We start from the raw sequence: 12586 nt of genomic DNA on the forward strand, positions 1-12586 counted from the left end.
TTTCATTCTGAGAATTGTAATACACCCAGACCCTAAAATGAGTCTTTGGGTTGCCTGTGGGTTTAAGGGGCAAAACTTGGATCTGCCATGCTAACAGAATATCATCAGGGAGTATCAGTAGGACAGTATGCCACCTTGCAAGCAACTAGAAAGTCTGTTTGTCCTTCTGCCCTTCAGGCCCACAACAGAATCCCTGAAAAATTCAAATGTCAGACTTTTTCCATGGCACCTTTGGGAAAAAATTTCTCAATGTCTCTACCTTATTTTCCCTGATGATAAGAAAGGGCTAGTGGGTGCAATACACTCCCGGTGGAAGAAGGTATATTCTACTAGAGAAGGGATGGCATGGGCAAAACAGCGAAACTGGGGTTTTGCTTCTCGTTTAGCTGTAGGTTTCCATGTGACCTTGGCCATCAGCTTGCTACCTTTAATATTTGTACTGAACTTCCCTACCTGTAACGCTAACAACAACTTTTCAGAAACAAATAGATGTGAAAGATAAATAAAGGGTTTTTTTCAATATGAAAAGAATATTGGATTATTGTTTGGTGTATTCTGCATCTTACAACGTTAAGGATAACTAACATGGCATTTACCATTTACTTGATATTATTTTCATAGTTACCTGATGAGGGAGCCCTAAGCTTACATTTTCAAACATCAGTTTACCATATTTTTAAACAAAATATTCTATCACATAGATTTTTTTTCCCAACCCTATATTAGAATGAAAAATGGGGTTTATGTCTTTCAGTAAAACAGTGTTTTAGCATCTCCTTGTCACATTGAGTAGATCTCAGCCTTGCTAACATTACTACTCAGGACTTTCAGCACCATTAGTTCAAGGCTCTCAATGCATCATATCATGAAGGACAAGTGTCATTTGCAAACTCAAGAGTAAACATGGATGAGATTAGCTTCTAATTGGCTTCCTCTTCTAATTTTAGCAATACAGAATTTTCTCTCTACTTGCTTCCTGGCTTGGACACTAATGAGTAGAATGTGTTTTAAGAGGAGTTTACAAAAGCTGTGACATGGTGCTGACCAGCACAAAGAGAACTGTCCCTATTACGAATTCTGATGCTACATTGTCATTCCTCAGTATTTAATTTGGGAAATGAAAGAGGGGACAGATTTTTGGCCACTGACACAAATAAAATATAAGGAAAAGAAAAATAAAATTTTACACCGGATTACTTTTTCTTTTTTTTTTTCTTTTTTTTTTTTTTTTTCCCACCAAGTTGAATTTCACTGCTGAATATGGAGACAATTGTATTACACACACTTTCATAAAGCCTCAGTATTGACAGTGAAAAGTTAGATCCATTTTCCTGCTAGCCTGTTTTAAGTACAGTCTTTGATTTAGGTCAAGACATTCTGCAAATGAAAATTTTAAGGAGATTATATCTTGTATTTTCATCTTGGTAGGATGAGTTTGAAAGCAAGGGTTTCCCAATGGCTATCTCATGTGGCAGCAATAGCTGATGGCATATCCTGAATCTTTTCTTCTTAAAAACACACTGGTTGATTCCAGTATGAGTTGGAGAAATAGTTATTTCATCCTCTGCCAAAGGTGAATACATGGTTTGTCTGTGCAGGTGCCATTTTAGGGAGTTGGATTCAAGTCATCCTATCTATCCATCCATGGGCAAAATAGTAACAAATTACTTACTGAGACAGAGCTTGTGACTGACTCCCAGTTGGTTTCTGAGGCTGCATGCTGGAAATCATCCTAAGGGGAAAAACCCACAGGAAAAATCACCATTAAGGCAATGTCCTAAATTAACTGCAGAACCTAAAAATGTCTCAGCATTCAACATTTGCCATCTTTTTTCAACCCTCTTTAGTGCAAGAGGCCCTACCATGTGTCATTTCTAAATAATGTTACTTCCATTCAGGTTTTTCCCTTTACATTATATTTATTTATATTTTACACATATATATTATACTTACTATTTATAAACTAGCTCCTTTTGACCTTGCTGGAGCAAGAATAAACATTATTATTAGTAGTAATATGATATATGCTACTTTGCATAGCAAAACCTAATCTGGTTAAGGCCATTACATTTATCTTCCAACATAAACTCCACCTCTGTATGTCTACAATCAAATGCTGTTCCCCAAACTGATCCATTCCAGAAAGAATGTGGACATGCTAATACCCTGGTACTACTTAGCCAAGGTGAGAATCAGGATAATCTAATCCATTTGCCATGTAGTCCTAACATGGCTGTACTGGCTTTGGTGCTTGTGCTGAACAGGATTCACTCATCTGTGCAAAGCACTGAATGGCACTATGACCTTTACAACAAAGAACACAGCCACTGTACATTCACATTGGAAGTTTCATTGCACAGATCCTCTGGGTTATCTATGATTAATCTGGGAACAGGCATGGGATATATCTCATCTACCTGTGGATATCTACAAACCAAGCCTCTAATCTAGTCACTCTTCTTTCTATTTACAGTCAACTAAAACTAGCATTTTTAGGGTGCAAATCATCTGATCTATTTTAGAAGCTTAATTTAAGATGACATTGCATCCAAAAAATGATTTTTTCTCTCCATTGTCTATAAAGGGAGCCTGTGAGGACTAGATTAGATATAGATGTCAAAATTGTAGATACTGACACGTGGTTACCTGAATCCCAATCCACTTGTCTGACCAGTGATGGGCAATCATTACTTAAATAATAAAGAAATAATTTCTGTAATCTTTTGGCAGTCTTACTCATTTCTAATTGGAACAATTAAACCATCAAAAATGGGAAAAAAAGGCAGCATTGCAGAATGGTTACTAAACACACACATGCAGCGAATAGCTAATGATCAGCATGAATGGGCAGGTAAAGAAAGTGAACTGAAGTGACAGCATACCAAGATTTTAATTTCTAATTACAGAATTTACAATGAAAAGATTTAAAGAAGATGGATCAATGCCTAGGATCACCGTTTGACACTGACTCAGTATCTGCTATGCATTTTTTAAGTTGGCAACTGAAAGGAAAAATGGAAGGGCAGATGCTCAGCTGACGCTCTCTAGACTCAATGCTGCATTGGAGCAGACATATTCTTAGGAATGGAAAACAGAAAATTGATCATATAATCTGCTAATACATTAATAAAATTCTCCTTCATTCAGGAAGGAACAGAGCTGCTTTCAGATCCACACTCAATATACACGGTATTTTAATCCTTCTCATTTGCTATAGAAAAAAGTAACGATAGTTTATTCAATATTGTTACTGCTTCTTCTTCCTTAAAATGATCCTTTCTCCCAAATTTGAGGCAGCAAAACTGTAGTGATTTCTTCAGTACATAAAATTAGTGGAAGTTAAGAATCCCCATCACACTATAGTGTTGATAAGTGACCACTGAAACTTCAGGATCTTAAAATATTAATAATTATAGGAATATAAAAGTAAAAACATTATTGATGAAATTTTTTATGCAGATTTTTTTAAATTAACAGTAAAGAGATCTTCAAATGCTATGATCAGGTCATAAATAATTCAGGATCAGTGGGCTACCTTGGCCACATTCTCTAGACATTTGGTTGCCCAGTTATTGAAAAGCCATGATTTAAATTACATAAAAATGGATTTTAAAAGCTCATGGATCCTCTGGTAATGGTTGCCAGTTGCAAAACTTGGAAATCATTTCCCCTCTGTCATTAGCTTCCATTTAGCACTTCCAGAAAAAAAAGTGGCATTGAGTTCTAAGGCATTATTTTAAAACAGGAACAATCTGCCTCATTGAATGTTTGGAGAAGACCGCAGACAAGGAATAATTTTGTGTTCGAAGTGACGGTCCCCTTGTGTTATCTAATTGTAGATATCAAAACTGTTTCTTTAGTCTATGATTCTTTGAGATGGTTGATGCCAGGAAACCCCTCCAAAACCCTGAGATAGACATGTGTACCACCTGCTTCTTGGATCTCAAACCTGATGACTGCACATTTTGACTCTGATTATATTTCATCTGCATAAACTATTCACAATTATATGGCTTTGTTCCACCATCACTCAAGGCAGCTGCAGTCATTCTTGGCTTCTCAGAGCTTTCAACCTCTACAGTTTGAAGATTATTATCTACAGCTTCTGCTTGCAGCTATTTCAAGTAATAATATCAAAGTGGTTCTCATCATTACAAAACACTCTCTTACTTTCTCACCATTGTCCCTTGCAGAACCTGAAGGACAAATCTATTTTCAGTGATATCTATTTTACTCATACTCTCTTCTTTACATTAATTTGCATAGGGTCGCTTGGCTATTGTTTTCTTAATTACTTAAAATTACATTAAAACTTGTGGTTAAAACATAAACACACACACACACACACACACACACACACACACACACACACATCTTTTTCAACTGAATATTGGAAAAACAAGGTGTCAATAATTTGACTACATCACCCTGACAACAGTGTTTTTATTTTTGTGTGTCATGGTAACGTAACAACATCACATGAGACTTCAGCAAAGCACTGCATTAACTGTTCTACAAGCAGCAAAAATATAGCAAAAACAGGGCTACCAATCGCCTTCTGATATCAACAACTTTTATTGAAGAAAAACCGACTTCCATACCTCAACTTCCAAAATTACACCTCAGCAAGACAAATCCTGAGTCAGTCCTTAGAGTTAAACATGTATGGACATTGATAAATTGTTCTTGGCTGTGTTTCAGACAAAGACAAGCTTCTCTCTCTGCTTTGCAGACTGACTTCATCTATAGCCTGTCTCCCACCACTGATCTCCAATAAGTGACAAAAGTAATGGGGAACAGTCTTTGTTTCACCTCGGGCTTTCACACATGGAGATCATGAGGCAAAATCACTGCTATCAAGGACGTATGAGACTGCCGAGCCAGATAGCACTGGTTGCTGAGGAGGATGATTTGCATCCTGGGGTCCATGACCTGCAGCAGCACAGGCTCTGCTGGGCTTAAGCCATGGGGTTTGGTAAGGCAGCAGAATCAGGGAGACATCAGAAAGACACCAGGGATGAGGCTGGGAAACTTGCCAGTTTGAGAAGCATGTTTTCTGTGACTTATGTTGCTGTAGCACAGATATGGCAAAGCAGGTGAGTCCTCCCTGCCATGCTGAATTACTGCCTAAAATTAAAAGCAAGAAACACTTTCTAACATTTCTGTGATTCTTCATTTTTTACATACTTCAGCACTGTAGGCCAGCCTTTTGTCATTTAGGTGCTTGACATCTATGAGGCCTGATCCCTGGGATAGGCAATAATCACCACAGGACAGGCAGAAGACACGAGCAGCTCTGTCCAGTGAAAAGAAGCAGCCCCACATCTCTATAAACTCCTCTCTAAACTCTTTCTCCTAACCTGCAGGTCTGTGAGGTGATTGAATTATGCTTGGTAAAATACTGTTTATCTCCCAGAACAACTATCAACTGTGGCTAGTAAAAGCTGAGATGATGCTCTTTGCTTCAAGGAGTGGGACATGTTTACAAAATAGTTGTGGTTAAGAAAAGCCCAGGCAGCATCCTACACTGATGTTTAGGGCCTACTGGTTTAATGACATCCTCTCCTGAAGGTGCAACCTTCTCTGTTGTGACCTTGTCATGGGAGTGGGAGAGAAGTGAGGGTGGAAAGGTAAAAATGCAGGCATGTTCTTGGGGCAAGTATACAGGAGAAAGAGGGAGAAAGAAACAAACTAAGGAAAAATTAACACAGAGAAGCTGAAAGTGTTGGGCTTTGTCTGTGCTCACCTCATTTGTGGTATTTACACTCCGTAGCTATAAACTATATAAAGGAGAAGCAGTTTCTAGAAATTTGCAGAAGAACAGGGCTAAGGGATTTACTGAAGCACAAAGGAGATTCTGCAAAACCAAATCAGAGGTTAAATGGGGCATGTTCAAAGAAGTCCAGTACAGAAACAAAAAGAAGTCAGGATCTCACTGAAACATAAGAATTAGGACTAGGACAGTGGGAAGGTCTCTAAGGAAAACCCAGGGTAAATGACAACTCAAAGAAAAAGACATTAAATTATCCTAACATTTAAATTAATAAAAAGAAACTCAGTGATAGCTATTTTTGAACAATAGTCACCATGTATCTATTGCATCCAGAGATGTTTTCAGAGAGGTAGCTGATAAGCAGATAAACTTCTAGTTAGTCATAAGAAATAATAATCTGGAAACAAGGTCTTTTTTTTTTTTTTTTTTTTCCCCTCTATAAAAGCAATAGTACCAATATTTTCTCTGTCATTGTATTTATACACATTACATTTTATATACAAAGTGACAGGTATTTCAAGCAAATAAACCCCAAACTCAGATCAAACGGTGTAACAGCAATTACAACAATTGTTGTTTCAGCAACAGTGGAAGGTAAGTAAGAGGCAAAAGAAAGGTCATAATTCCATTCAAAATTTATCTTATCTTAAAGATAAATAAAAGCATAGAGATGTACACTTTGAAATATTTTTTTCCTTTCACCATATTCTCAATCCATCACATTGCTAGGTTTCATGTTTATATCAGAATGATATTTATCACCACTTCTCCCTAGGATGCTGAAAGATACCTATTTTCCTAAGGATGCTGAAAGATACCTATTTTCCTACAGCAGGTTATTTACTAGGAAGTCAGAGGTTGCATTTTTCTTACCTACAGTAATGGTCAAACCACTGCCCTGTTCAGTTCTGGTGACCAGGCTTTAAAAGAAAAGATGCCAGAGTTGGAAAGCATGCAAAAATGATTATTCGTCATCTGAAAATCATGCCTTGCAATGAAACACTAAATGAAGACCACCGTCTTTCAAGGTCAGAGGTAACTTAGCCTTGTGTCTCCAGATAATAACCTGTAGTTAGCTACAAGAGGATGTTACCAATATCAACAAGCTCTTTTATCTAGCAGTGCAAGCATTTAACGAAATAAGGTGGCTGTAATCTGAAGGCAGTAATATTCAAACTGGAAGTATGAGCAGATTTTACCATGGATGGCAACTACTACTGGAACAGGTAAGAAATGAACAAATAACTTTAACCATGTTGAATTTTCTTTTCTATTTTTTGGTGCAGTCCCATCAAGGCAGGCCATCCATGACATCACTATTTTAAAGTCAGTAACAAAAGTTCAGACAGTCATCAAAGTGTCTGATACCAAATATGATAGTATGATTCTTGCCCTTTAAAAAAAGACATAAATTGAGTTTCTGAAGCCCAGTTGCAACTATATATCAGTAGTTACTACTTTATCAGTTATGACTAAGTTAATAGTAGTGCAAAATGACATATAAGATTGCTCTTGATTTGTTCTTACACATTTACTAGCTATAAATGAGTGGGAAGCACAAGATACTTAAAATTTCAAAGTTTAAGGCTGTAATACTGATTTAGGTTAATCGCAGTTTGATCATTCATTTATGAAAAGTTGAAGTAAAACAGAAGCATAAAAATATATTTCATAACAGTTATGTATGGTCAATACTTCTCTTCATCTTTCACCTAGTTTTGGTATTAGGCATTGCTGCATGCATATTGTGAGTGCCCAAGACACTGACATTTAAATGATCTCTCTAAAAGGTCAGATAATGCTTGCTCAAATGAGACAATAGCTTTGCCTTTGAAAAATCAGATGTCATCTAACACTACCCTGTTTATGAGCACTCCACCATAAAAGAATGCACAGGACTTCACTGCAATGCTGTGAAAATTGTGAATTGCTTTTAATTTTTCTATTTATCGGAGAGGCCTGTCCTTATATTTCCATGTACAAGGGATTCCATTTGCTACTAGCTACTCTGGTGCATACTGCAGTCAAGCAATTGTAAACAAAATATAAATCAACTAACATTCATTTTAAATCCTCTGCAATCCCTCCTTTGCCATTTTTACCTGAATAGCAAATTTTACTTCTGCAATTAAACACTGGGAGACAAAACCTGAAAGGCCCTTCCAGGTTGTCACTTCCAAAACCCTCAGATTGGTTGGCTATTTCCAAGCTAAATTTATCTTTATTGCACTTATGTAAGTGCCAGCTTTGTCCTTTTCTTCTTCTCCCAAGTTTGCTTCCTGCAGTACTTCTGAAAAGATGCTGTATCTGCTCTCAGCATCCGTTTTATTACACTGAACAAGCCAAGTTGTCTTGGCCCTCAGTAAGAAATGTCCTCTTTTCCCCTGACTGTCCTGTAGCTGTTCCCTGAATGCAGTCCAAGAAAGATGTGTTTGCTCTGTACTGTTGGGACCAGAACTGTACAAAGTATTCCAGAAAAGATGCAACTACTGCCTCACATGTTTTATGCCTAATACACCAGAAATTTTCTTCTCCTCTCTTTGCTAACCATTTAACAGCAAATGTTTTTGTTATTAATCTCTACATGAGTGACCTCTTTGCTCTTTTTGGGCTGTTGTATTTCACTGCAAATCAATTCTCCAGTGCTCAAGGTTACCCAGTTCTCTCTGATACTCTGAATTTCCCATTCATGAGCAATGCACTTCAGCTCTATGTGTGCAGCAAAAGTCATTAAAATGCTACTCTGACAGACTATGCTCTGGTCCCTAAAAAAACCCCTGAAAATAAACCCAATCATAAGGCCATAAGAGCACTCCCTTTAGCATTACAGCACACTGTCTCCCCTCTGACTGCCTCGTGGCTCTTTTATTAATCGCCATCTCCTCCAGTGTAAGTGATTTGTTGCCTGTGTGGCACTGGGTGAGATGCTCCTCTGATGTCCAATTAGGTTTGCTATACAGCATTTACTTCCTTTCCAGACTACCCTCCAGTTTGTCATGAGCTCCTTTGATAAAAAAGATGTGGGTTTTTTTTTCTGTTTTCCTGTATCCACCTTCTCTGCTGACAAGTGCCCAGTAAGCTTTCTAGGTCAGACTACTGAGCATGCAGTTGCCCTGGCCACTCTCCTGCCATTGATGTTATAGACTGCCACTGCATTTGCCATTTCCACATGAGCCCTAGCTCACCCTATTGCTACCCAGGGATGCAAGCAGGTGCATTAAGCTAAGACTAAGGCTGCTCCCTTTATATTACTATTGTATAGAAAGGGAAACTTGCTTTCAGCAGTCACTCTTTGTTTCTTCGGGTTTACAGTGCCCATCTCTTGGCACTGACAGTGGAGGGTGCTGAAAGTAACCAGGCTCCTTGCTCACCTTGGTTCAGTAACTAAACATACCTGGGCCACAGTGTCAGCCCATTTTGCAGAGCTTGCTGGTCCCCTGTGATGCCCCATGCCACATCTGCCAGGATGCTGGGGAATGGACATCAAGAGGAGTCCCAGTCAGCGTGATGCTGCACATACAAATGGTGCTGGGGAGTTGTCAGTTGGAAAAGCACTTGGGAGGAGTGATGCCAGGAGCCATAAACTTGCTCCCAGGTCAGAGTCCAGTGTCCTTGAGAGCACTCTGGTGAACCTCTGCCACACTGACTGACAGGCTTTTGGAAGCAGCCTCCCTGGTAACAGGCCAATCTGTCCTGAGTAAAACTGAAAAAGCTGACACTTCACTTGCTAGGAAGTGGCCAGGTGAGCAAAAAAGTCTTTTGGAGTTAACAGAAGGCAGTGACAGCTGGTTATTTCAGGTCCTCCTTCTTGGTGTGACTAACGGGAATGTACTGAGGGCCCCCCCCCCATTACTAGAGGTAGAAGGAAAAACTATTAATGAAAGACAGCCTCCTAGGAGCTAGTTATTAATTTTCTGTCTTCTTTCCACTTAGGTTTCTCTCTATTAAAGATTTAAGCATGCTCCATAATCAGTGGAAAATGATAATTAACAAATACAGCCTAATTTTCTCTAATATTCCAAGTTTTCTTTTGTTCTAGTAAGAGGATCTGTTAAGTGCTCTGACATGCACACTCACGTTTTCAGATGTGATTTGGGAGAAACACAGGAGGAATAATAATAATAATGAAAAACTCTAATGGACCTAAGCAAATTTAATTCCAAAGCTGAGGACACAGTGTAAAAAGGTACCGGTAAGGGACATTAGCTGTCCTAGCAGCAATCCCAGCCTATTGATTTTTTGTGAAAGATCCATTTGTTTTTGAGCTCTCTCCCAGAGGATGCCGTTTAATTCTGCAGTAAGCATGCAGAAGGAGCATGTGTTATGTTTCACATATAATGCAGAGCAAAACAATTTGTTCACCCTCCTCCTTTGACTGTAAGGCACTGCGTTTTCTAGGACAACAAAAAAGGACTGCCTTACAAACCTTCTATGATGATAACAATAATCACAAAAATAGCAAGAATGCACAATCTCTGAAGAGCACAAGAATCATTTTCTCTTAGCTTTTCCAGGTTTTTGATGGGATCAAAAGCAGCTGATTTATTGCAAACAGCATGGGATACTGCTTATTGGGAATTTCTTTTAACTTGAGTTTCATCAAACTGCTAGAGTAAGGAAAAGAAAACTATTCAGGTTGGACTTCCAGCCCCAGTTCTATTCCTAAAAAATGCCACTGCTGTTAAAGCTAACTACTAGTGCCTTAGAACAGTCACGCTTCTCATTTCTCTTATGCATTATTCTTACAAGCATCAATTATAAGTAACCCTGTGAATGAAGACTAGGTAAAAAGAAAACATCTTACATTTGCCACATTTTTGTAAACAATCTGACTAAACCATGTCATCAGTTTTGGGATAAGCTTACCAAAAGCCAGCCTGGGAACCCCTTCGAAACGCCAAACTGAGACCACTATCTCAGGACCAGGAAGGTGTGTATTGGGTCACAATTAGTGTGTGACACGTTTTATTTAAATTCTGACTAAATATGTTCATAACCAAATAGACTAAGGATGGCTGTAGAATTAAAATAGGCTAAACAATTTTCAAGCCATGGAAATCAAGAGGAACAGGTTATTTCAGTTTTATATTAATGACCTGGAAAATGTCACAGAAGTTAACCCTGGGAAAAAAAAAAAAAAAAAGTTGGGAAAAAAAAAATTGTAAACACCCTTTAATAAAAAGAAATATGTTGGGACTACCAGAGGTCAGATGCAGGGTAAGGAAAGAAAAATAAGCTTTCATTTAGAAGAATGTAAATGGAGAAAAAGATACAAGCCACAAACTATTTCATGGCACACATGGACTCAAAAAGGAACTTGTGCCAAGAGACTGGGCTGAGCGAAGAAGAAAAACATGAAACTAATCTGGAACGTGACATGGTAGCATGGCATGCAGGATGATTTATAACTGCAAACACATAGTCTCCTGCAGGGCATGGGGAGATGCTTTCCCCATACCAAGGGGATACCACACCACCACAAATCACCACCTCCCAGGGGACCACGGGCAGAGTTGAGGCCTCTCTTCCCTTGTAAGGATGTGTGAGCATCGGCATGTCTTCATCACCTTCCCGCAAGTGCACAACAGGGTTGTGCTCAGAAGAGAACAAGGTCTGTGGGTGCAAGTGGCTTCTCTGGATACTGAAGATGGGTATTCTCCAGACAACAGGCACAGCCAGTTATTTTTAAACTACTTGGGTGTAATGTCAGTATCAATAACAATTGCAAGAGGTAGCTTCATACCCCATCTATGAAGATGACAAGGTAGCACCAAACCCATGCCATCCTGGCCTCACAGTGCTGGTCTGTTTACGCCAGGTTTTTACACTTCATCAGCAATGCAGACTTACAAGGAGAAAACACAGGGAGAATGCTCTTGCATGCTCTGGCAGAAAGACTTTGTTCTGTGGTTCAAAAACTGCAAGTTGTTCCTGAACACCAGACAGAATTTTTAATGTACCAGACCTACAAACTCATGACTTTTCACTGCTGGTATTAATACAGCCCTCCTGACCAACCTGTCCATCTCTGTTCAGGATGACAAACCCTGCTGGACAGTTGCTGTATCACCAGAAGACGAGAAGCTGTGCAATCCTCCAGATTTCAGCTGCTGGCATTCTAAGTATTTTCTCTGCTTTTAATCCATTTCTTAACGCACCTAGAAAATGTACCTGAACCAGAACTGAGCTAGCAATGCCAGCACACAAAGTTGCTGCTAAGGTGGGAAAGCAGAGTGTTTACTTTCACATATTTCTTATGGAGATAAATTACATATATAGGGAGCAGTGTATCCTATTTTCTGCTGCCTTATATCTGCCCCGACTGCTCTTTTTTTTTTTTTTTTTTTTTTTTTTTTTTCCCTTAAGAGTTTAGTAATACTGTATAAACTCATGCATATGGAGAAAAGGGGTGGAAAGCCTGAATAAGAATATGACTGATATATCCAGGCCTTTCACTAACCATGAGCATAAGAAAGCACATAGGACCTTACGTTCATCATGCCTGCCTAGAAGACAGGCAGTTCAGATACAATATGGACATGTAGTGCAATGCACATGTTGAAATAAATATCTCATTTCCAGTCAGGTGCAAAAGTTTCACTTTATCTGTAAAAACAGCAATTGCTTTCTGTTTGGTTTAGGTACCCATACTTACACAGTATTCCCAATTTCTGTTCACTTCTAGAGAAAGCAACGTTTTCAGCAGCCTATATTTCCATCACTAGCAGTCTCTTCAGTATGCAACACAAACCATATGGAGCAGTCAAACTACCTGTCCTCATAGCATCCACGTTCTTCCAGACATTTTTTTGT

At 38.8% G+C, this 12586-nt stretch overlaps 1 protein-coding gene across 1 annotated transcript in view; it reads right to left on the reverse strand.

The window, feature by feature from the left end:
• The window catches only part of PDGFD (platelet derived growth factor D), a 62382-nt gene that overhangs the window by 28215 nt on the left and 21581 nt on the right, over positions 1–12586 (reverse strand). The window contains exon 5 of the mRNA XM_026856544.1: positions 1673–1732. Within this exon, the coding sequence (XP_026712345.1) occupies positions 1673–1732 (60 nt within the window). The remainder of the gene's footprint in view (positions 1–1672; positions 1733–12586) is intronic.

Source organism: Athene cunicularia (genome assembly GCF_003259725.1).
Source record: "Athene cunicularia isolate RWA chromosome 1 unlocalized genomic scaffold, athCun1 chr1_part1, whole genome shotgun sequence".
In the NCBI taxonomy this organism is placed as follows: domain Eukaryota; kingdom Metazoa; phylum Chordata; class Aves; order Strigiformes; family Strigidae; genus Athene; species Athene cunicularia.